The sequence below is a fragment of the Pteronotus mesoamericanus genome, unplaced genomic scaffold, assembly GCF_021234165.1.
Source record: "Pteronotus mesoamericanus isolate MK-2021 breed Mesoamerican mustached bat unplaced genomic scaffold, CSHL_Meso_final contig_164, whole genome shotgun sequence".
NCBI lineage: Eukaryota > Metazoa > Chordata > Mammalia > Chiroptera > Mormoopidae > Pteronotus > Pteronotus mesoamericanus.
In genome coordinates, this window is record NW_026555065.1 from 13,283,803 (window position 1) to 13,308,065 (window position 24,263).

At 35.6% G+C, this 24,263-nt stretch overlaps 1 protein-coding gene across 1 annotated transcript in view; it reads left to right on the forward strand.

Annotated features, from left to right (window-relative positions):
* The window catches only part of WDR72 (WD repeat domain 72), a 176,890-nt gene that overhangs the window by 8,078 nt on the left and 144,549 nt on the right, over nt 1–24,263 (forward strand). Inside the window, exons 3-12 of the mRNA XM_054564693.1 lie at nt 2,413–2,491; nt 3,550–3,724; nt 4,403–4,479; nt 5,505–5,624; nt 6,576–6,721; nt 7,099–7,195; nt 11,718–11,859; nt 13,455–13,700; nt 16,315–16,535; nt 20,625–20,820. Of these exons, the coding sequence (XP_054420668.1) occupies nt 2,413–2,491; nt 3,550–3,724; nt 4,403–4,479; nt 5,505–5,624; nt 6,576–6,721; nt 7,099–7,195; nt 11,718–11,859; nt 13,455–13,700; nt 16,315–16,535; nt 20,625–20,820 (1,499 nt within the window). The remainder of the gene's footprint in view (nt 1–2,412; nt 2,492–3,549; nt 3,725–4,402; nt 4,480–5,504; nt 5,625–6,575; nt 6,722–7,098; nt 7,196–11,717; nt 11,860–13,454; nt 13,701–16,314; nt 16,536–20,624; nt 20,821–24,263) is intronic.

Genomic DNA, 24,263 nt, shown 5'->3' on the forward strand with positions numbered 1-24,263 from the left:
CTAAACGAACAGACAGAAAAAGAAAACTAAAAGAAATAGAATGTATAGCCTTCAACGTAAAAAAAAAAGAACAATGTTGTTTGATCCAAAGAAGACAAAAATAAATGGGACAGATAGAAAGCTCAAAATAAGATAGTTGAAATAGAATGGAACAGCAATCTAAATTATGTAAAGGCACTAAGCCCTTCACTTAAATTATAAAAACTGGCAGATAATTAAAAAAAAGAAACAGCATATAATTTTAAAAAAGAAAGAGCATAAGGACCTGGAAAAGTTAAAAGTAAGCAGATGGAAAAGATCAGATAAATACTAACCCAAATAAGGTTGATATAACTGTATTAGTATTTTACTTTAATAAATATATGTAGTTAATAAAACTTTGAGGCAAAAAGTGTTGGCATTAATAAAGAGGATTTTTACTTATTTATTCAACTTTTAATCACCAGCAAGAGATGAGACTCAAGGGGTGAGCAGGCGCCCAGGCTCGGTCGGAGGTTGGACAGCGCCCCTCACACTGGAGCTTGCATCAGAATACCCGCAGAGTTGGTTTAAATACAAATTTCTGGGCCCCACTACTGGAGGAATGGGTTCATTAGGTCTGGGCTGACGTTCCAGAACTTGCATTTTGCAGCACATTCCTGGACAATGCTCAGGCTGCTTGTTCAGAGACGTATTTGGAGAAGAGAGTCTAGAAACCTTAGTGTCACTGGGGGAGCTTTTATTGATGCCCAGGCTTTAACCATGGAAAATATGATTTAATTAATTTGGCTTGATATCTGGGTTGGGTCCCAGATATTAGTATATTTTAAAAGCTCCCTGATAATTCTACAATATAGCCAGGATTTAGAACCACTAGTTTGGAGATAGAAACCTAAAAACAGGTTAACTAACCAGGAGTGTTTCAAAATTCCATGTGCGAGGGTCCCAATACAGAGCTATGAAATTAGAATCTCTGAGGGTATTTTTTAAAAAATATATTCTCAGGTGATTATTGATACATAGATAAATTGAAAACCATGCTGATAAACTCTAATTCTTTACAGAGGTAAAATTTTATATTGATGACTACTTAGGATTCTATTTTTTTTTTTACTTTTGGCATTTTTTTTTTTACCTATGAGATACATTATTTCAGTTTCTACCATTCTCTCAGTCTTATATTTCAGACACACACAATTTTTTTTCCCCAGTTCTGAATTTTATTCCTCCATTTATTTTTGGAATAAGGATTGATATCAACAGAAATAAAAAAAAGAATATTTTGTTTCTAGAACATGATTTGTCAATCTCAGTACTGATAACATTTAGACCACTGAAGAATTCTTTGTTGTGGGGACCATCCTATGCATTACAGGATGTTTAGCAGCATCTCTGATCTTTCTCCACTAGATGCCAGTAGTGCGTTCCTAAATTGTGGCAACCTGAAAATATCTCTATACATTGTCAAATATCCTATTTGGGACAAAGTTGCCCCAGGTTGAGAATTGCTCACTTGAAGACTGAATCCTGGTGTTTGGCTAAAAAAGCAAACAACAAAACAAAACAAAACAAAACACACAAAAACCCACCAGCCAGCAAATTACTAAATGCAATTAACAATGTTAGTCCACATCTTGTTTTCTTAATAGCAGCTTCTCCCTTAAAGTCAATAAAACTTCAATTTAGTCCATGAAAAATTTTGTTTATGTTCTGAAGCTGTCAAAATGGAAGACTATTACCCAAATGTTCTGAAACAGCCATTCTGGTTTTTGTGAGCAGAAATCATAGACATTTAAACTATTTTCACTAAATCTTTTTGGCAGCTATTATTTCATAACTGTTTGTATATCTCTGTAACAAAAATGTAACCAAGTAAGAGTTTTCTAAACAATGTGTTTTCCAAACATTAAGTAGCAAGGATGATATCAGGATTTTAGGAGAAGCAAAGAAATAAGCCCCATCATTACTAGACCAAACGTGGCCTCTTGGTGGCACTGTTTATTTTTACAGAAATGCTGCCTCGGCTCCACAAAACGCAGCACTTGATGCATTACGCTTTTCAGAATATGTAGTTTAAGTTCAGTGAAATAAACCGTATTCAAGAGGATGCAGCTTCCACGGAGAGATTGTTACACTGTCGCTCTAACAGGCTGTGATAGCTGTGCCCCCACAATTTGTTGTAGGTCAGGTTGGCACAAGGATAAGATTTGTAGGCTGGCTGTGGGTATAATTACCCACAAAAAAAGACACAGCTACAGTATGTCATCCTTGCTAATGACCACCACATTTCCTTGCCCAGTAATCTGTAACAAAAAGCACATAAACGATCCGGCTGCTTTTAAGTGAAGCACTAAAGAAAACTTGGTAGCACAAAAATTATTCCAGCCAATTGAGTAGAAATGACAGAGAATAATACAAGGTTATCTCTGCTAGGGAGATGTGTATTTGGAATGTCACCAACGGACAGTGCGTGGAGAAGGCCACACTTCCTTACAGGCACACTGCAATCTGTGTAAGTACGGGCACTTCCTTCCGAACGTGGCTAGGTTCTGCACCTCCTTTAGGGCGTTGCTATGCACACATTTGAAGAAGTGTCTTTGGAGGATACTCTTTTCTTGAATGTTTTATTTTGTCATTAGAGTATAATATTGTCAGTTATCATCTTTTATTTTGGCATTTTTCTTCCCCCAAAGCTATTAGTCAGCCAATTTTTTTCTGATTCTTTTATTTTTGTATCTATCAGTATAGATAAATTTGAAAGACAATTTTCTTATTTTTCCTTTGGTACACCCACAAAACACACACGCACAGACACAAACACAAACACAGAAAGATTCCATTTTAATGGTGTGTTATTTTATAAAGGAAAAATTTTGTTTTGTCCCTTGTTTCCAATTTCAACATTTTGGGGGTGCATAGATTCTTATTTTCTGAATTTGTTATTCGTGAAGCGAGCAAGAGGCATAGTCATAACCTTTGTGATCACTTCCCAGTATTTTAAACAGATTCTGGCTTTTGGTGGATGGACTCCAAGCATATATGTAAGGTAGTTGCATGATTACAATGGTGCTGACAGCTCTTCATATTTCATTTGTTGCTTTTGGCATTGATGACTTGCACTGCAACAAGTACAAGCTCTGTTCTGGGGCCCAAACCCTATGCAGAGGGTTTCAAGGGTAGACTCTATTACTTGATCTTTAATGAAAAGCCATTCTCAAAACTTACTCAGCACCAGAATTCCTCAAATGCTCTTCAAACACTTTTATTTCTCCTTAACATGTAGCAATGTCACTAGAATAAGGAACCTGGTATTTGGAATAAAACTCCTTCTTTGCGAATGATCCCCCTTTCTCTAAAAAAAAATTATGAAATACAGGTGAGGCTAAAGTGCAAAGTCAACACTGTAGAAGTATAGAAAAAGTTAACTAAAAGAAATTTTAGTTGCTAGTCAGTCTAATACCTTCATTGAATAGATGATAAAACTTAAAATTCAGAGAAGTTTTCACCCCAGCCAACATTATGTTAATTGCTGGTGATAATTAATTTTTTGCTTGAATTCCACTTGCACAGTATTACCACTGCTCCTTCCGGATGACAGGAGAAGGCTGGCTTCTGTGCTGCGGAGAATATCAAGACATTCTTATAATTGACGCCAAAACCTTGGCTCTTGTTCACACTTTCACATCATCTCAGTCTCCTGATTGGATCAACTGCATGTGCATTGTTCACTCCGTGAGAATTCAAGGTAATGGGTATATAACAAGGTAGTGATATATAACACAAAGAGACTGCATGTAAAAATACCACTTTGGAACTGTTTGTTAAGTTATTGGGCAAGAATTTAGAATACTTCTTTGTGTTTCCTTGTTAGTGGGGATAGCTCCCTAAGCCAGATCAAGAAAACTGGGAACACCCAGGTAAGTGGTTCAAGTCTCTGGAAAGTCAGTAAGAGGTTAAGACGATGTGGAAAGAGGAGCACTTACATTTCCACTGCCCAGTTTCGCTTGGTACATTTTTAAAAGTGACAAACGGGATTCTCGTAGATTAGCAGAACTCTTGCAACTTTCGTCCTGCTGTACCTTCCAGATGTGCTAATGAAGAGAATTTAGTGTCTGGAATGAGCATCCACCCAGGAAAAGGAGGCTGCCTCCACACTGACTGCTGAAATAGGAAGGTGTCGTGCTGCCGACGTGATGGTGTTTACATGGTTCTGCTTTTATGCTGCTCTCCTTTTACATGGGGGACCCTTTGAATTAAAAAAAAAAATTAAAACCTGATCTAAAATATTTATGTAAATAAACAACAAAGCTGAATATTTTTCATCTGCATAGCCCTGCACCATCCTTAATGACTACGAAATGATCTTTCCATCAACCAGTTACAGCAATGGTCCTCTCATATGCAACCTTTGCTGTTTTTACAGAAGATTCTCTCTTGGTGGTGTCAGTAGCTGGAGAACTTAAAGTGTGGGATCTCTCTTCATCTATCAGCAACATTCAGGTTGGCTTGTGAAACTCCTTTATTTTCCTCCCCATTTATTGAAAATGTTTTAAATTACAGGGATAATACATGCTTAATTTCCAAGTTCAAATAATATAGATAAGTATACATTTTACCCTCGTGTGCTTCCCCCATCCCTCTTCCTGCTTCCAGTGCCAAGGGTGGGAATTGGTAACAGCTGGATTGTGTCCTTCCATCCTTCTCTTCACACATATACAATTCTTTTTTAATCTACACACACACACTGATTACATTTGATTGATAATAAAAATGATAGGTGAATATCTTTTTGTCCCTTCCAGCAGAAGGCCCTCTTGTTTCTGGGTGTGCGTGTCCAGCAGCAGGGAGAGGACTATGAACAGCTGGGGGTCACATACCCTGGAGTCCAGTGTATTCCCTGCTGCTGGCTTTAGGCTGCAAGTTGAGGTGATGGACAAAAGAACATATTTGTTGTGCTGGCAACACAATTGCTTTGGCTGCCCCATGGTGCTCTGGACTCTCCTTAGAAATGTCTTGGTTGAGGGAGCCCAGAAACCGTATCGGCATACTGAGCCCCAGAAACACACCCCCGGCATTTTCAGAAACTGATTGAAAATATAGTAGTCTATGCTGGCCACTCTTCTACTTTTCCAAAGCACTTTTTGTATTTTTCTATTATAACAGTTAAGAAACTGCGGGATTTTTAAAAAATTATTATTTTTCTTTCTTTTTCTGGTACGTCTTTCTGTCAAGTCAGAACGTCAGTAACTTACCCTCCCAGCCAGCACCTAGCCTAGTCTCCCACAAAATGTTTGTTGAGTGATTGTATTTACATAATGAATCTTTGAGTCCAAGGGGGTTTCCTGCTAATCGCACCTTTTACAAAGTAACTTCTTAGTTCAGAAAATTATAAAGGAAACTGGAGTTATTTTCATATTATAATAATGGTCTCATCTACTTTAGGCATTCAGAGGAGCAAATCTTCTGATATATTTACTTATGAATTACCTAGAACTAGTACTAAAATGTTTTCATTCCTTTTAAAGGAAAAGCAAGATGTCTATGAAAAAGAATCCAAATTTCTTGACTCCTTGAACTGCCGAACAATACGATTTTGCACATATACGGAGAGACTTCTATTGGTGGTATTTTCTAGATGTTGGAAGGTATTATAAAATAACCTAATAAATACCGGTGATATACAAATGTAATTTTTTAATTTTTTTTTTTGTTCAGTGCAACAGTTAAAAGAATATGATTTAAAATGTGATACAAACTCTATATAACATTATTACCAGAGCATGGATGACCTGGTTTTCATGACTGACTTTTATTAATTTTCCACTCCTCACATTCAGCTGTTTTGCTTCTCAGGAGATTATATGTATAATAGGAAATGCTCATATTATTAATAATGGAAAATATTAATAGTAAGCATTTATCTCTAGATTTCCAAAAGTTGATGCTTGCCCTGATTTAAAAAGAAAACTAATACTATTCACCTACGTAAATTGGTCTTACTATATATTTTTTCTTTTTCTGCTTTGTCACTACACTTGTTTTTTTAGGACATGTACATCTCTTTCTTGTAAATATGTTCACTGATGTTTCCAAGAAGACTTAAAAAAAAGTTAAGCTACCACCACATGAGAGCATCCTTTAATGTTTCATATACCTGGCTCAGTTAACAACATTGTGTTATCTTACTTATATGCTGATATACTTTAAACCAAAAAAAAAAAAAAAAGCTAACTATATGGTCTGGCAAAGGATTTATACTATTTAAACTTTTTGTGTAATAATTTTTCAAATGCTAAAGCTGGACTATCCATATGGAAAGGATAAAATTGTATGGAGATTTGGGGATTTCTAGTCTCTGTGCTTAATGGATGCATTAGCCAAGTAAAGTTAATCTACTGAAATCTACCTTAGGATAAATAAGTACTAGTAAGATATCTTGATGCATGAGTACAGTGTGAGCTATCATTAATACTTAATATGTTGTTGCATTAACACTGCCATCTGAATAGTCTTGGTGAGCACAATTTATCTTTCATCTCAGTGGCAGATTAGATTGGAAGCTTTTGTTAATGTGTATCATTTATTTTGTGCTTTAGGTTTATGATTATTGTGATTTTTCCCTTCTGCGGTCTGAGGCCAGTAGAAGTGGGCAGTTCTTTGCTGGTGGAGAGGTGCTTGCTGCTCACAGAATCATCATCTGGACAGAAGATGGTCACAGTTACATCTATCAGCTGCTGAACAGGTGGGCTCACATGGGAGCGGCATACAAAACATTCAGGTTGGAAATGAACTTTGGGATGTTTATTATGGAAAAATCTCCGCATGCTGCCCATGATCAAAAACCAGAACAAAACAACTTTGGCACTAGAAGATTTACTCTGAGCTTGGTAGGCTTCTGCCTTTGTATAAAACAGCAGGGGATGAAGGAATGAGATTAACCATGTATAACTTGTACAGCTGGTGCTGCGTTTTCAAAAAGTCACTTGTAATTATTAACCCAACAATTTCTAGCTAGAGTTTAGAAACTTGAATGGTACCATCGGGCTTTTGAAAGTGGGAAGGAAAAAAAATAAAGAACCCCAAAGTTCTAAACTTTGCTTTTTATTTTTTGCCATGCAGTGGGCTTTCAAAAAGCACATACCCTGCTGATGGAAGAGTGCTTAAAGAGACCATTTATCCTCATTTACTGTGCTCTACTTCTGTGCAGGAAAATAAGGTAATGCAAGAAAAGAGGGGCTGCCTCAGTGCTGTTCACTCCGTTTCTTAGATGTGTTGCTTTGTCTGTAACAGAGTCAGGATTGAAAACATTGAATTGAAGAATGACATCAAGGTGTTAATGAGAAAATCAAATGTAACCATTAATGGCTACTAAAGAGAAAACTGTCTTTTAAAAAATCCTTTTCTTTTAAGTTAAATTAAATGTACATATTTATTATAGGAAAATTATAGAAGTAAAAAAAGGGGGAATTAAAATTCCAACTTGACCATTATAAATATTCACTGTAAATATTTTATGCATATTTACTTATTTTAATTGAAAGATTTTTTTAAATATTTAAGAAGTTGAAAGATTAGTACAATCATCACTTACATATCCTTTACCTAGATTCACCAATTGTCAATATTTTGCCATATTTAATCTGTCAATGTACACACAGACATTTTTCAGTGACCTTTTTGATAGATGCTTTGATACATTAACATTTTGATGTATCTACTCTGGTTTTTAACTTTATCAAATGGTTTATGTCCTTTTTTTTATATTGAGATCATTTTCACATGTATTTAGATCTTCTCTGAACATATTTTCTTGTTAAAACAAATATAATTATTATTCCTGGAAGAAATTTGAGAATATAATTGTGAGCTTTTACTTATCTGAATTATATCTTTGACACTCTACGAAGCCTGAGAAATGAAGCAGTTATTTTATTATAGTAGTGTTAAACAAAGTGTTTTCTTTTAACCTATTGGACTTAGTCATCAGTTAATTATCCAAAAGTTATTTCATGGAGAATGGAGGAATTTTGAATTATTGATGTACCGACCAAGGAAACATATTAATTTTTAGAGTGATGGTTTGCTTAATTAGACAGCATAGCTGTTGGAAATCCTATACTTCAGTGATTATTCTGCTAACATAGCTGCTTAACTCTTTGTTGCAAAGAGTTAAGAAGCTGTTAGCCAAAAATTAGAACTACAGGTACCACTGGGGTACAGGCAAGCTTTAGAATTATGGCATTCAGCAGCGTATCTAAGTCATCTGTGGGCAACAGTAGAGCTTTGTGTTGCTGTAGATTGCAAAAACAGTATTGTGTCTTACTCAAAAAGGTGTTCTTAATTATTTTGGAAGGATTCCCTTCGTCCTCTTCACCTCCAGAATACATTTTTATAAAGCACAGTTTCCCCTAAAAGCTAAATATAAGTAGTGTGGTTTAAGAGCTTCTAGTCTACTGCAAATATCAACACTATATATAACTATGAAGAAAAAGGACAGTAATTACAAAATATCTTAAAAATACTAATATTATGGGAAGCTACCTTGCTTTGTTTCAAAATGTGAAGATAAAGATTTATGGGCCTTTTATCCATAATTTTTGTTTAGACAACCATAGTTGTTTCTGTATTATATTTTATTTTTTTAATCCATAAGAAATTTATTTTTAAATTTATTTTTATTGTATTTTCTTCATTACCATTTATCCCCCTGCTTCTGTTGTTTTACAAGTATGAAGTGCTTAGAAGTCAGTGCAATATGAATGGAATAATCTGAAACTGAAAGAAGATGTTATACCTATTTTTAGACCCTTGGCCTTTTATCCAGGCAAGAAAAGAAAGTCAGATATTATTCTCCTTATTCAAAATGTCATTGCTATTCACTAATTATTAGATTTCTTAGTTGCTCTTGCAGCTAGAAAGTAATGGAAGCATTTTCGTGGAGTGGGAAGATGAGTTTGATAGACCTAGTGAGCTTAGGGAAGGGTGCTGTATGAACATGCAGTATTGACTGGACTGTTTTTTTGTCAGTTTATTTTTGGAGTGATAACTATAGAACTGAATTTAAAGGTTTGATAGTAACATGCTCTCTGGGTTACTATTTATAATGTAGAGGACATATCTGTGGATGGAGTTTAGTAGCAAGAATGGGGACTCCCCCTTCCTTTCAGTAGATTTATGAGAGTCTTCGTAGCGTCACATCACAGCTGATGAGGTCTGTGAAAGGGCTGCTGGCTGGAAGGGCCGGGAGCCCGGCTCCCCAGGGTTTCAGCTGAGCAGTAAGACTACACTGTTAAGGGGGAGTAACAGCAATAGAAACAACCAAAGGACTGCAGGTAAGAAATTTGAGCGCATGAACTAAGAGTAATGACAGACATCATGATGATAATTCTTATTATTGTCAAAATACACACTGCTTAATTTACATCAGTTGTCACAATGTTCAGAGAGGTTAATTGCCAGGATTTGAACTCAGGCAGTTTGGCCTGACAGTCTGGTAATGGGTCTTTGGAGTAAGTTTCTCCGTTGCTCTGAAAATGGAAAAGGAGAATTGTTAATATTTAGTGAGTACATACCAAATGCGTGGCGCCATTCTAAGAACCTTACTTTATCAACTCAATCTGACAGACATCCCACATAGTAGGTCCCTTTATTAGCCTCCATGAGACATAAAGAAATTAATTGTCTAAATCAAGTAACCAGCTTCTTTAATAGAGTTAGTATGTGCTAAAACCAGTATTTAAATACAAGCAGCTAGCGCAAGAAAATTCACTCTTAATGACTATTTTATGACATCTTGGAGGATAGGTACTAGATCTTGGAGGATAGGTGCTCGTTCTTAGGATGAACAATGAGATTTCATATGGCAAGGGATTCTGAGCAGGTTGTCAGGTGACTTGCAGAACTGGAGAAAGAACTACAGGAAAGGAGGATGATCAAGGCCTCAAGGGGCGGGCGTGAGCAAGTGAGAAATGCAGGGCAGAGGCTGAGGGTAGAGGGGACAACACCAGCAGGGGACCGTGGGCGGTAGGGGTAGCGCATGGAGCTGGGAGGGAAGGGAAGCGCTGCCACCAACCTGAGAAACCCGCCAGCCTCTGTGGAGCGCTCAGCAAAACCTTGAGGGAGTGGAACTAGTCAATTCTAAGGTTCCTAAAGGGTGAGACGGTTTGAGAAGCCATTTATCAACACCATTATACCACCTACATTGATGATGGCTGTAAGAACTCTTAACACCCCAAATTGACTTCTAGATCTTAAAAAAAAAACAAAACAAAAAAAATTTATTCAGAGAACTGACTTCATAGGAACTGTCTTTTCTTCTGCAATGCTCTCATTTCTTGGGACTAGAGAGGATTATATATCTTGTTTGACTTGTCTTGAATTAGTTTCTTACTTTCTTCCTGTTTTAGTTTCCTTATCTCCCTAATAAGAATAATAACAATATTTACTTATTTTGTAGCTTTGTGGTAAGGATTAAATGTAGCAATATTATGGCCCTTAATATTCTCTAAAGATACATTATAAAATTTTCCCACTAATATATCTGAGTTTGGACCTTCACACAGGTATTTTCTGACTAAGCACTCTCACTTTCTTACACTTATTTTTTATTAAAAATTTTAATTACAGTTGACATTCAGTATTATATTACTTACAAGTGTACAGCATAATAGTTAGATGTTTATATAATTTATGAAGTTACCACATCAATAAAACCCTCTTAGACGTCTTTAAATCTAGCACCAGCAGTTGGTTTTCTTTTCAGTGTGACTTTTTATTTATAAGTCAAAAGTACTTTTAGATTTTCTAATCACTTAATCATTTTGATCCCTGGTACATAATCCCTATATACAGTCTACCCAAAGAACATCTATACTGCATGGAGGTACTGGGGAGATCCTAGTCTTGTTCACTAGTGAAAGCGCGTCTTTCAGAGCACTGGTGACTGATATTCACACTCTGCCTCAGCACAATTATAACTCTCTCTCTTTCTCAACATATAGCCTTACTATAAACTATAACTGTAAAATATATGGTATGTATTTATTTATATCAATAACATAATAATATATATTTTAACAATTTATGGGCTCATTTTTATTTTTTTCCTGTGGACACTTAGGAAATTTGAAATCACGTATGGTGAAGCTGAAAAATGGTCAACAGAAAGTGGAAAGTATTATATTAATTATACAAAATGACTAGCCACATATTAGTTGTTGCTATTTTAACTGACAATTGGAACATAAAAAAGTCAGGTCTTCCTGACAGTAGAGCATTGTTAGTATGACATGGGCTCTTGAGTCAGAATTACTGGACTCAGGACCACTGCCGCCTATAGTTTATATCACCTTAAACAAATCATATTCTTCACTGGCAGTTTATTCATCTGTAGAGTGAAGACAGCGGTAGTACTAACTTCACATAATTATGGTGAGGGTTATTTAACTGAATACATGTAAAACTCCTCACAGTATATGTAACATATACACAGAACACGTTCAATGAATGTTAGTCTTACTAAGTCTCTGAAGTTTAGGTGATAGCATTTCTTTTTACTTTATACACTTTTTTGTCTTGAATAAGAGATTATGAGTACTTGAAAAATTTTAAACAGTGGGAAATAAATGGAAACAATTTAGTTCATCTATGACGTTTTGCTCCTCCATTTAAAAACCGTGGCTATCATTTTATGTTTAGATGTTTTCCTACATAAAAACTAACCTTTTGTTTCTAACTAGAGCCTTCCCTTTGTTATGGGCTATATGAATGAAAGGAAAGAGCCTTTTTATAAGGTACTTTTCTCTGGAGAAGTCTCAGGAAGAATTACTTTGTGGCACATCCCTGATGTCCCTGTATCCAAGTTTGATGGTTCTCCTAGAGGTAAGACAATCTTCATTTATAATACGTGTTCCTGAGAACTAGTTTATAATTAACTCAGTGTTTTTCTAAGTTGGGTCACATAGGCTAAAAACAAGAAATACTTTCTCATGTACTGCTATGCGTTAGATGCCAACGGAAATCACTTATAGATTTTATACAACAAACAACCAATGTAATACAAAATAACATTAATTTAACATGAGTGATGTTTTACTGAAGTAAAATGAATGCAAGCAATGACAATATAAGGTAGGCTGACACATCATATTCATAGTTTCGATTTTATCATGTCCATATACTGTACCATTTTTCAACCAATTTCTCTATGGGATTGCTGCAGCTGCTTGGAACAGTGAGTGCAGATATAAACTCAGGCGCTAAAACATTTGGCAATTTGAATGATTAGATGATTTAACTTTTGCTTATCTTAATTTTTCTTAGAATTAAAAACTGAAATCATCAAAGTAAACATTATTGTGGAAAACTTTCAAACTCCTGAGACTATGTATCAAGGTCCCTGTCTTACTCATTTCCCCTTATTCCAAAGCCAGTGCATCATCTCTGTGCATCATCGTGTGGGGCACAGCAGAATCAGGGTTCTTTATACTTGAATTTCTAAGTGCAAGTTTCCATTAGGAAATAATTTCACTGGTAGCACTTTTAGAGTCCTTATCCCAGATGTTTTAAAAAGGGTTCGCTTACACCTAGATGAAGAAGAAATGGGTCAAGAAATAGACTTAGAGCTTGGTGTATTGTGTGGAAAAGTTTCTTACAAGCCCATCTTACAAGTGAAAAAGCATACCATGCCCACTGCTGAGGCAGCTTGGTGATTGGCGGCTCTAGGATTTCCCATATCTGTTCTACTTAGAGCAGCAGAATTAAGTGTCCAGTCAACCTTCTTTATAATTAGAACCAGAGACATTTATAACAACTCTTGGTGCTGGTCTAAGGTTTAGGGGTCAAGATTTTCAGTCACTGTACCACGTATGCTGTAAGGTCAAGGAAACCCTTGCATAGAGAGGTAGGTTGGCTTTATTTTGCCTTCTATGATCCTGGATGCCAAACTTCTCTCACTTCCTGAGCTGACCCGAGGCCCAGTTCGAATGCTTGGGTGGTCAGCTACATAAAATGGTAACCAGGGCTCTTAGTAGCCATAGATAGTTGCCTGGGGGTGAGGTATGACTTTGAATATTCCAGTCCTTGACATTTAAAGAATAAATTTCTTCCACTTTACCTCACACAATAAAAGAACCCAATTTACCTTCTTCACATTGCTAAGGCAAGTAAAGAACTCAGGAGAATGGTCTAACATTTTATATCACTGCAAGTGTTTCTCAGTTCTTTTCACTTGACTTAAGCATAAAATGAATTCACAAATACACATTGATTCTTCCAAGGCTCCTTGAAGGACAGAGAAGCAATAAAGTTTCATTTTTGAGTGAAAATGACAGATGGTAGAACTTTTCTGCCTATAGCCCACTATTAGTTAGGATGACAACAACCTCTAGGTATCCCCAAGGGATAGCCTTGATGATATTTTCCAAATTTATAATGACTATAAAACAATTTTTTCTTTTTGTGTGTTTTCATTTTAGAGATACCAATAACTACCACGTGGACCCTTCAAGATAATTTTGATAAGCATCATATCATGTCACAAAGTATTATTGACTACTTCTCTGGGTTTAAAGATGGAACTGGAACTGTGGTAGTCACTTCATCAGAGTATGTTCCAAGTCTTGATAAACTAGTATGTGGCTGTGAAGATGGGACAATTTTCATTACACAGGCTTTGAATGCTGCCAAAGCAGGACTTCTAGAAGGCGGTTCTTTATTAAAAGGTCATTAAATTTTAATTAATTAATTTATTAAATTTGTCTAAACTCTAACTTCAACTCTAAGAAGCTGTACTAAGAATATTTCTGAAGCTTAAAAAAATTGCTGGCATTTGCTAGTACATTTGTACGTGTTTTAACATTAAAGTACACACACACACACACACACACACACACACACATATATATGTTTTTAAATGTCAAACAGAAGATTATACTATGAGAAGTATGTTTCTTCCCTTCCTTGATTTTCCTCTTTTCTTCACCAAAGGCAACTGTTAATAAATTTCTTCATATCTTTCTCAAAATTTTTATGCATATGTAAGCATATACCAACATAGCAGTATACATTTTTTAATTACCTTATTTTGCCATGTATAATGTGCACTCTTTTGCCCAAATTTTTGAGAGAAAAATAAGGGTGCACATTATACATGGGTAGTGCTAATTCCGTATCTATATAAATATTTTTAATTCTTTTATTTATGCTTATGTGTTAAAAATGTAAGTCTAGAAAGCAATAATGTTATCCATATTCAAAATAATACCCTGGAATATGATGATTAGTTTTATTTCTAAATCTAAATAAAAATTGAATTCAAAAATGAAAAAAAAAGATATTTTTCATAAAAGTTTGGGCCAAAAATATGAGTGTGCATTATACATGGCAAAATATGGTAGTTTATACAAATAGAAACATATTTTGCACATTTTATTTAAATGTTTTTAAAAAATATTAATAAAATATTTTGGAACACATACTTTATGAGCTCATTTTAAGTGATTAATAAGAGTCAAATTTTAATTTTTAAAAATATCTCATTCATGGATGGTTAAGCTTTTCTAGGCTTTGGCTGCTAAGACAATACAGGATTAACTATCTACACATATATGTGGGTATATCTATGGTATTAATTGCCAGAATTACTGGATCAACATTTGTGCCTATTTTTAATTTTGAAAATACATCTAAAAATATTCTCCAAAGAAGATGCATCAACATACATGTGCGTTCACTAGCAGCCGATGCAAATGCCTTGTTTCCCAAAACTTAGCCAACTTTATGTGCTATTAAACATTTCAACATTTGCCAATCAGTAAAGAAGTTATCTCCCTGTTTTAATTTTTATTTCTTTGTTAATGAAATATAATTATGCTTTTATATACCTGTGTGTGTTACAATAGCAATTTATGTAGTAAGTTGTCTTATGCAAAGGAAGGAAAAATTTAGGACATGATTGAGATTTGGAGATGTGTAGATAAATTTGTGTTCTATTTTTTATTGTATGGAACCGACTTGACTGCAAGGTCCTTAACAGTAAAGACCAAATCTCAATGTAAAAAAACAAACAAACAACTTTTTACCTTGTCTACTATTGTCCTCAGCTTACTTTGGCTACTTACTAAATGTTAACTAACTTGTGATTCAGTGATTGACTGGAATAGTGAAGTGAATAGCAATGAACTGAGAAGTAATATACTGCTATGCAGTTCAATGGCTGCTGTTAAAAGTTCGTGAAAAAGCTTAAGACCTTAACATTTTTTACCAATGCTGATTTGTTTAATCCAGAAAAAAAATCAGAAGCCTACATTTGACTTTTAGGTTTTATTTTCACCAACTTTTAAAATGAATTACTATTTATCTTTGTTTGCTCAGGGGATATAAAGTGAGGGTGCACCTGATGAAATAGAAATAACTCATGATTCTTTAATAGGAATTATAATGACTCTTTGGGACTCATTTTTAATTTGAATGGAGAGGGTTTGTGGTCTGTGGTCCTTTCCAAATTTTTTAGATTTAGCTAGCAAAAGGAGAAACTGTGGAAACTGGGTTTCGATAGCCCTAAGTTGTAGCACAACTATTGTACAAAATACCCTTTCCTACCATGTGCCAGTACTAAAAAATTATGGACTTTATCTTACCTATTCCACACAACTATAGTCTTGTGTGAAGCAAAAGCTACAGTCGTTATAATTATCTACCTCAGTGTTTTCAGGTGTAGTACCTGTGGCTTAGAGGGAGAAAGAAACGTGTCCATGGTGACACATCCTATTGAGTGACAGACCCAGAAAAGTATAACCAGGTCTATTTAACAGCAAAGCTATGCTCTTAAAAGTTATGCTGTGCTTTTTCACTGGGATTCAAGTCACTTAACCTCACTGAGCCTCAAATACTTTGTCTGTAAAACAGAGAGGTGGAACTAGGTAATCTCTATATCTTTGAAAGCAAAAATAATCTATGAAATTTTGCTTTTCTTTTACAGTGTCGGTTGTGCTAATTTAAAGTATAGCACCAATGTTCTAATATTTCTTTGTAGAGACAGAGTTCAAAATTGTTTGTTCTTTTAGAACAGCTTTTGCTATTTCATGGCACTAGTATTAGTAACTTGCTAATGTCCTTAAAAAAATTTGACCAACCAGCATTAGTGCTTCATCAGTGATGATCCGACTTATGAGGAGGTACTTGCCTTTGAGATGGCCCAAGGGTTGTTACCTAATTTGTTAGCCAACTGCCTAGATTTTGTAGTTCTCTTACCTTAAAAATTTGTAAAATGCTGTCTCAGGACTATCTCTTGGACAAAAATAACTCTTGTATTATCTGGTGTTGGTTGTTTTTCAGATTCCCTTCCTTACAAAGTCCTCAAAGGCCATCACCAAAGCGTTACTTCATTACTTTACCCACATGGTCTCTCTTCAAAATTAGACCAAAGTTGGCTGGTATCCGGGGATAGGGACTCATGTGTCATCATGTGGGATATCTTTACTGAAGAAATTTTGCATAAATTCTTTTTGGAAGCTGGTCCAGTAACAAGTCTTTTGATGTCACCAGAGAACATCAGAGTAAGTTAAGAAAAAGAGTAAAATATAGCACATAAATTTAGAAGTTATTTAACATTACAACTAGATGATTTTTATGCATTTCTTTCTCATCTTTTTTATACATTTTATTATTACAGCTAATATGAATTATTTGGTTCTAAAGCAAAGGTTTTGTCAATCCTTGGCTTTATAAAAGCCAGTTAATTCTCCTAAAGTACTTACAGTCTATCCTTTTTTTTCTCCTAGTTCTATATCTTAATTTTTAATAGAACTATCTTTTCTTTCTTAATAAAGTAATAAAAGTAATGACACTCAATTTAAAACAATTCAAATATATACAATTTACAAATTAGAAATTAACTTTTACCTTCAACAATTTAATAATAATATTGATAGTTACATTTTCTTTTTCTTAAATAGGTTTTTCTTGTTCTTTTATTTATTTAACAAATAATAACCTTTAACAAATTCATGAGCTTCTACTTTGTACTGGGCAAAAAGAAATGCTTTCAGGTATAATTTTCTTACACAATGTACACTTAAATTTCATAGATCTTATATATGTGTTAGAATATTAACAACAACTTTTCAGTTTCCTGAGTTTGTAAATTAGTTGATTGGCTTGCAAAAAGTATTTCTTTTAGTAATATTATAAAACAGCTCTAAAAGTAAGCATAGACTCAACTTACACTGTATTTCTGCAGTAAAACATAAATAAAACAATGTATCAGCAATACAAATAACTTAATTAAATAATGAAATAAAGCAAACTGACTTAAAAACAAACTTTGATGAGCTGATTTGGGATACCTTGACATGTCTTCTGTTCCTGAGGTTGTCCTCCTTTATCTTTTATTCTCTTCTTCTTCTTTTTTTTTAAATTTATTTTTTCAAATACATTTGTCTCTGCCTACCCCCCCACCACTTTCCCTTGTCCCCTCCCTCCTTCCTCCCTCAGCTCTTCCCCTTTGGTTTTGTCCATGAGTCCTTGCTATATGTTCCTTGACTTTCCCCTTCCCTTCCTTTTCCCTGCCCCCCCTCCTTCCCTCTTGTCTCTGTTGATTTCTTTTCCTTTCAGTGTTGCTGGTCTTACTTTCCTTGCATCTTTGTATTGTTGGTTAGGTTCCACTTATAGGTGAGATCATATGGTATTTGTCTTTTGCCCCCTGGCTTATTTCACTTAGCATAATGCTCTCCAGTTCCATCCATGCTGTCACAAAGTTTAGTAGTTCTTTTTTCTTTCTACTGCGTAGTATTCCATTGTGTATATGTACCATAATTTTTTGATCCAATCATCTACTGATGGGCATTTAGGTTGCTTCCAACACTTGGCTATTGTAAATTGTGCTGCTATGAACATTGAGGTGCATAGGTTGTTTTGTATTGGTGTTTTGGTATTCTTAGGATATAGTCCTAGCAGGGAAATCACTGGATCAAAAGGCAGTTCCATTTTCAGCTTTTTGAGGAAATTCGCTTTCCACAGCGGCTGCACCAGTCTACATTCCCACCAACAGTGTACTGGGGTTTTACCTACAAGAGACCCACCTCAGAGCAAGAGACCTACACAGATTGAAAGTAAACGGATCGAAAAAAATATTCCAAGCAAATGGGCAAGAGAAAAAGGCCAGGGTTGCCATACTTGTATCAGACAAAGTAGATTTCAAAACAAAGGCCATAAAAAGAGACCTAGAGAGGCACTTTATAATACTTAAAGGAAGAAGCTATCAAGAAGACATAGACATTGTAAACTTATATGCTCCCAATATAGGAGCCCCCAAGTTTATAAGGAAATTGTTGGATGACACCAAAAAAGATATAGACAGCAATACACTGATAGTAGAGGATTTCAACACCCCACTGTCAAAAAATGGACAGATCTTCCAAACAAAACATTAATAAACATATTGTGGCGGTGAATGACACACTGAATCAAAGAGACTTAACTGACATATATAGAATCTTACATCCCAAAGAAGAAAAATACACATTATTTTCAAATGCTCATGGCACTTTTTAAAAGATAGACCACATGATAGGACACAAAGCAAGCCTCAGCAAATTCAGGAAAATTGAAATAATACCAAACTTTTTCTCGGACCACAAGGGCTTGAAACTGGAAATCAACCTCAAAGAGAAACTTCAAAAACTTGCAAACTCATGGCGACTGAACAGTAGACTATTAAACAGTGAATGGGCCAATAATGAGATAAGAGAAGAAATCAAAAAATTTCTGGAAACAAATGAAAATGAACAGACAACAGTCCAAAACCTATGGGACACAGCAAAGGCGGTCCTGAGAGGGAAGTTCATAGCAATACAGGCTTACCTAAAAAAGATAGAAACATTTCAAATAAAAGACCTAACACTACAACTTCAAGAATTGGAGAAACAACAACAAATAAATCCCAGAACAAGTAGAAGGAAGGTAATAGTCAAGATTAGAGCAGAACTGAATGACATAGAGAAGAAAAGAACAATTCAGAGGATCAACCAATCCAGAAGCTGGTTCTTTGAAAAGATAAATAAAATTGACAAGCCTTTTGTTCTCTTCTAAACTCTTTTTTCTCTCAGCTCCAGGATGGTCGTCCAAGTCAGTTCCACTCCTGATCCCTTTTACTTCTGCCTCAGTCACAGATAATTTAACTCGAAGAAGCAAGACTCATTCAAACCAAGCCAAACTAAAAAGAGAGGTTATTGAAAGGGCATAAGAGACAATCTTTATACCTTTAATATGAAACACTACAGCAAGGACCTTGAATACAGAAACAAAGGTTACTCCCTACCTTGAGTCTCCTTACTTCAAAAGTCTGCTTTTCTGTTGCTTCTCCTTATGACTTGTTTTACCTTTACAACACTTAAATGCCTACAAAAAAGATTCCAATTTGCCTCGTGTGGGTCTCTAGCGTATGTCTATTCATGGCCATAGGGTCTGTATTCATGTGTTATATGTGTATACTCATGTGTGTTGTAAGTCCCCTGAAATACCTTGGGCTGTCCATCCTAAAGGCTGCGGGTTGGGCAGGTTCTCCAAGAGGTAATATTGAGGAGGCAGTACTATCCTCCCCATTCTACAAGTCCAGGCTCTCCCCATGTATTCACCTGCCATTTTGTGATATTTTTTTCTTCAAGACTTCTGTAGTCTCCTTAAAAACAATTAGGAGAATAACAAGTTCCCCCAATACCCCACAATGTGGTTAATGATGGGCACTGGGAAACTGTCAAGGGATCCCAAATGCTGCTTTAGTCATAACAGCTGAAACTCTGGTTGGTTGGCTTTGTGAAAGTGGGAGCATCCATATACCACAGTGATTAGAAATGAAGAGTCACTACCTGCTCTCCTCTGTCCCTGCCCTACCCCACTCCACTGTATTCATGGACTGCTGCGCAGAACTGCCTTATAAAGTTTTCCCAAGTAGCCCCAGCAGCATCCAGCATGGATAGTCTTTGTCCTGAACTGTGCTCAAGGTAACCACATGCTGACTTTCTTCAAAGTAGCTTAAGAATCTTTTTCCTATGAGCCTATTTTTGTCCTTGTGTCTTTGAGCCTGAACATTCATTGGGAACCATTTAATGCTTACCTCTTTAGATTGTGTCTACACTGAGCTTCCTGTTTGGATTAGAATCTGTAGAGTTCTGGGAACAGCACCAAATCACATTTTGACGTTTTAAGTGGAAAATACCAGCTGATGATACCCTTGGACCTAAGCTTGTGTCTATAAATAGCTTCTTTTTGTGGCAACAAATTAGTTCTGGAGTTTATTTTATTCTGCATTATTTCCAATGTCTGCCTCACTACCTGAATTTGCTGAGTGATGGTCAAGTCCTTCATTTATCTTATAAGTGCGTGTGGCCTGGAATTCTCCTTTTTACTTGCATCTCTTGACCTTCCTGATGGGTTGTTGGGTTTAAATCTACTTGGTGTTTAAAGCTCCCCTCTAGACTGTTGTGTGGAAAGGTGCTGTACAAAGTGGAATGTCATTTTATAAAGAGGGCTTTAATAGACATTTTATATTAGTAGGGGGAAAAGATCTGATTTAATTTTAAAGAAAGCATTTGACTACTTACAAAGAAAATTATTTGTTTTTTTTTGTTTGTTTGTTTTTTCCACAGCTAAAAAGTAATCAAGTAATTTTCTGTGTGTGCGGTGACCATTCCGTGGCTCTCCTTCACCTTGAGGAGAAGAGGTTTCTCTTTTGTGCCCGGAAGCACCTTTTTCCTGTGAAGATAATAAAATGGCACCCTGTTGAGAATTTTTTAATTGTTGGATGTGCAGATGACTCTGTTTACATCTGGGAGACTGAAACAGGTAAATTGAAAATTTACCCCTTTTTATCCTTTATATATTTATGCATTAAAACATTTGGCTAGGCAGAGAATTCCAGAAAAATATGCTGCAATGACCTCACTTGTTTTGACTTTTGGTTGGGCTGCGTTTAACAGCTTCAGCTGAAGGCTGATGTGGAAAATAAAACAGAAAGACCCACGTCAGATCCTGACCAGCCGACGATTAGCTGACAGGGCAGTGCACAGGAATGAGCCGGATATATCTGGAAGCTATAAATAAAAACATAAGTTATCTACTTTAATTATTAACAAGAGAGAAATTTAGTGTCCTACTAGTCTCAAATTATCATTAAATTCTGCCTTCTTCAGCATACTCACCATCTCAGCAACATTTTGAGTTAATTGATAACCAGTAATAATGGAATATAATTAATTACAAAACTCCAAAAAGTTGAGTCAGGGAAACTAAAAACTGAGTGGCTCAATTGAACTTTTGATATCATGGCAAATGTATAGTTTAGACCTTGAAGTTGTTATGAAAGTTTTGTTATATAACTTGAGAGTAACACAGTTCAGGCAAATGCTGGGAACATATCAAACGAGGCGAGGTAATTAATGAATGTGAGTCAGAGAAGTGTGCTAGAGAGTACATTTCTCTGAAACCATTGCATGATTTTTATTGATTAATCAGTGGTGGTTTAATGTTGGGTGTTATTAACAGACTGGATAGTTTACTGTATTAGAGTTTAGAGCCATACATCACCAAAATAATTGCTGCTTTCTTTGCATTTGACTTTTGTGTGTTAATGATGATGGCTAATGTACTGATGTATAGCAGGTACAACATAATCTGCCTTACATGTATACCTTGCTTTAAAGCTTTGATAAGATTTCATGCTTGTTTCCCATTAGATTGTCACAACCTCTAGGATAGGAGGGAAAGATCTTATTCTCCTTTGTTTTGATGAGGAACTTAAAACTTTGATTTGTAAGTGTGCAACCAGTATGAGGGCCCTCGTTGTTCTATGCATGATATACATAAAATGAGGAGAGTTTTAGAATTGTTAAGTATTCTATCAACCTGAATGACAGTTAAGTATAATGGATAAAATAAGATGTAAACACTGGGCTTGCCTGCAGAGCTTGATAACAGACAGGCTATAAGACCTTGGGCCAATTGCTTGGTTTCTCCACATGTCAGTTTCCTCATCTGTGTAATAGTACTGCCTTCCTTTTAGGATAAAATGGACTAATACTTGCAATGCTTATAACAATGTCTATAGCTGCTGCTAAGCCCTTAGAAATAGTTAAATATTATTACTTTTATTATCATCTTTATCATCAAAGAATATGGCAAAATCTTGACTTCTGCTTGTGAAATGAGTCTGTAAAACACATGCACTTATGAATGTGTGCAGTTGCATTGTTTTCAATTGTGAATACTTGCTAATCAAACATTTTCCCTGGAAAATAGAATTCAGCAAGAACATAGACACACTTGGGCACTCACAAGTGTCTATGGTTCTGTTGCCCCATCATGGTACTTTTTAAGCTATGCAGCTTTTTTTTAACTTATGTTTTGAAGAGGTGAGCAGTTAAAGGAGGGGAGCCGAACCACTAGTACTTCTTGAGACCATATTTATTACCACATTGTATGTTAATTTTATTATTTCTTTTTATACTTCCAAAAATCATAATCAAATATTGTAGAACATTTGAAAGATATAGAAAAACATAGAGAAAAACAAAAAATCCTATCTCACTGCCCAAAGGTAACTGCTCTTAATATTTTCATCTGCTTTCTGTCAGACATCTTTCTATGTCAATAAAAAGATGTCTGTATTATGTTTCAGTCACAGTCCTGGCAGGAAACTGAATTCAATGTAGGAGGGTCAAAGGAAGAGACTTTAATGAGAGGACTATTATTGGGATGTGGGTAGGGATTAGGGAACAGACAAGGAATGGGTAGTGAAGCCTCCATCACCCTAACCCTGGCTGTATCAGGAAACTCTTACCACCTCTAGGGCTAAAGTAGCAAGAACAGCAAATAATGTTACTGGAACCCAGTGTGAGCTGAAGTTGAGGAGGAGTGGTCACTCCCTGAAGTAATGGAAGAACAACAGTTCCCACCAAGATGCAGGACCAAGATGGAGAGTTGGAAGAAATTCTCTTCTCTCTCCTTCTACAATCACCTTTATTAACTGAGTTCAGCTGGAAGGCAGAGAAGGATGTTCAGTTCTCAGCATCAGCCTGGGGCACAGAACAGGACACAGAGGGTAGGGAAAGGATGCAGTAAGTGGTCAAACGGACAATGATCAACATAGTGGTCATTATGAACACATCATGCTTTAAGGAATCTCCTACAGTTGATTATTGATATTGTTTTCTATAAAAAGTTTGTTTTAGAATTGTTATTATCAAATAGCATGCACCATGCACACATTTAGTGTACATTATTTAATATTAATAGTTAATTAGTATTAACTTATAGAATAGTTGTTCCAAATAAGACAGTGAGACTGTTTGTCTCTTGGTTGTCTACATTAATAGTTTATGAACAACCATAACACAACTATAGATGGAGCTTATGATTCCTGAAAATGTTATTAATAATTGTATCAATGCCTTCACATTTGTGATGGGCCTCTACACTTTTTCAAAGCATCCTCTCATGGACGATCTCGTCTGAGTCCCACAGCGCTCTGTGGAGGTGGCTGGCAACTTAACTTTCCTCACCATACTTACTCCTTTTAAATAAGTTTGTTAATCCTTTTAGTCTTGTGTGTGGTACTAGCTTTGTTTTGGCTTCCCTTTAAACTCTGAAATTCCAATTTTGGCTAAAATTTAATGATTTATTTTTCATTCCCAAGATGGATTTCAGCTAGCTAAGATACTTTCACCATGTTTATTGTACTTGATTTCTATTTCTGCCTTTTCCTTAGGTGGAAAGATTCATAATCAGGAAGGTTTTCCATTTATAGTTTCATAAAGTCAGGGAGAAAAAACATCAGTTAAGACCAAAACAGTTAGTCTGAAAAGTGGTCTCTGAGGACGTACAATGTGTTTGTTCACTGATGTGCCTGGCACGTGAATGAATGAATGAATGAATGAATGAATGAATGAATGAATGAACGAACGAACGAACAAATGAATGAACAAATGAACAAACAAATTAACTAGTCCACATATTCTTGGGCTTCAGTAGATTGAGTACAAATGGTTTCATCTTAACATTGGCCAACTATGATGGCTTGTAGATCATGGCTTGAGAGTGTAGGTATCTTCTTAGCTTTCTCCTCCAAGTCTCCCCTAGAGTTTCTGAGGCCCACAGCATCTTTTACCTCCTCAGGTATAAGTCTGTGTATTTTCTACTCTAGCCAATTTTTTCTGAGTGTTTGCCTTTCAGCCTTGCTAAAAGTTTCAAACTTAGTCCCTTGTATGAACAGTCCTATGCTTTGCTTCATT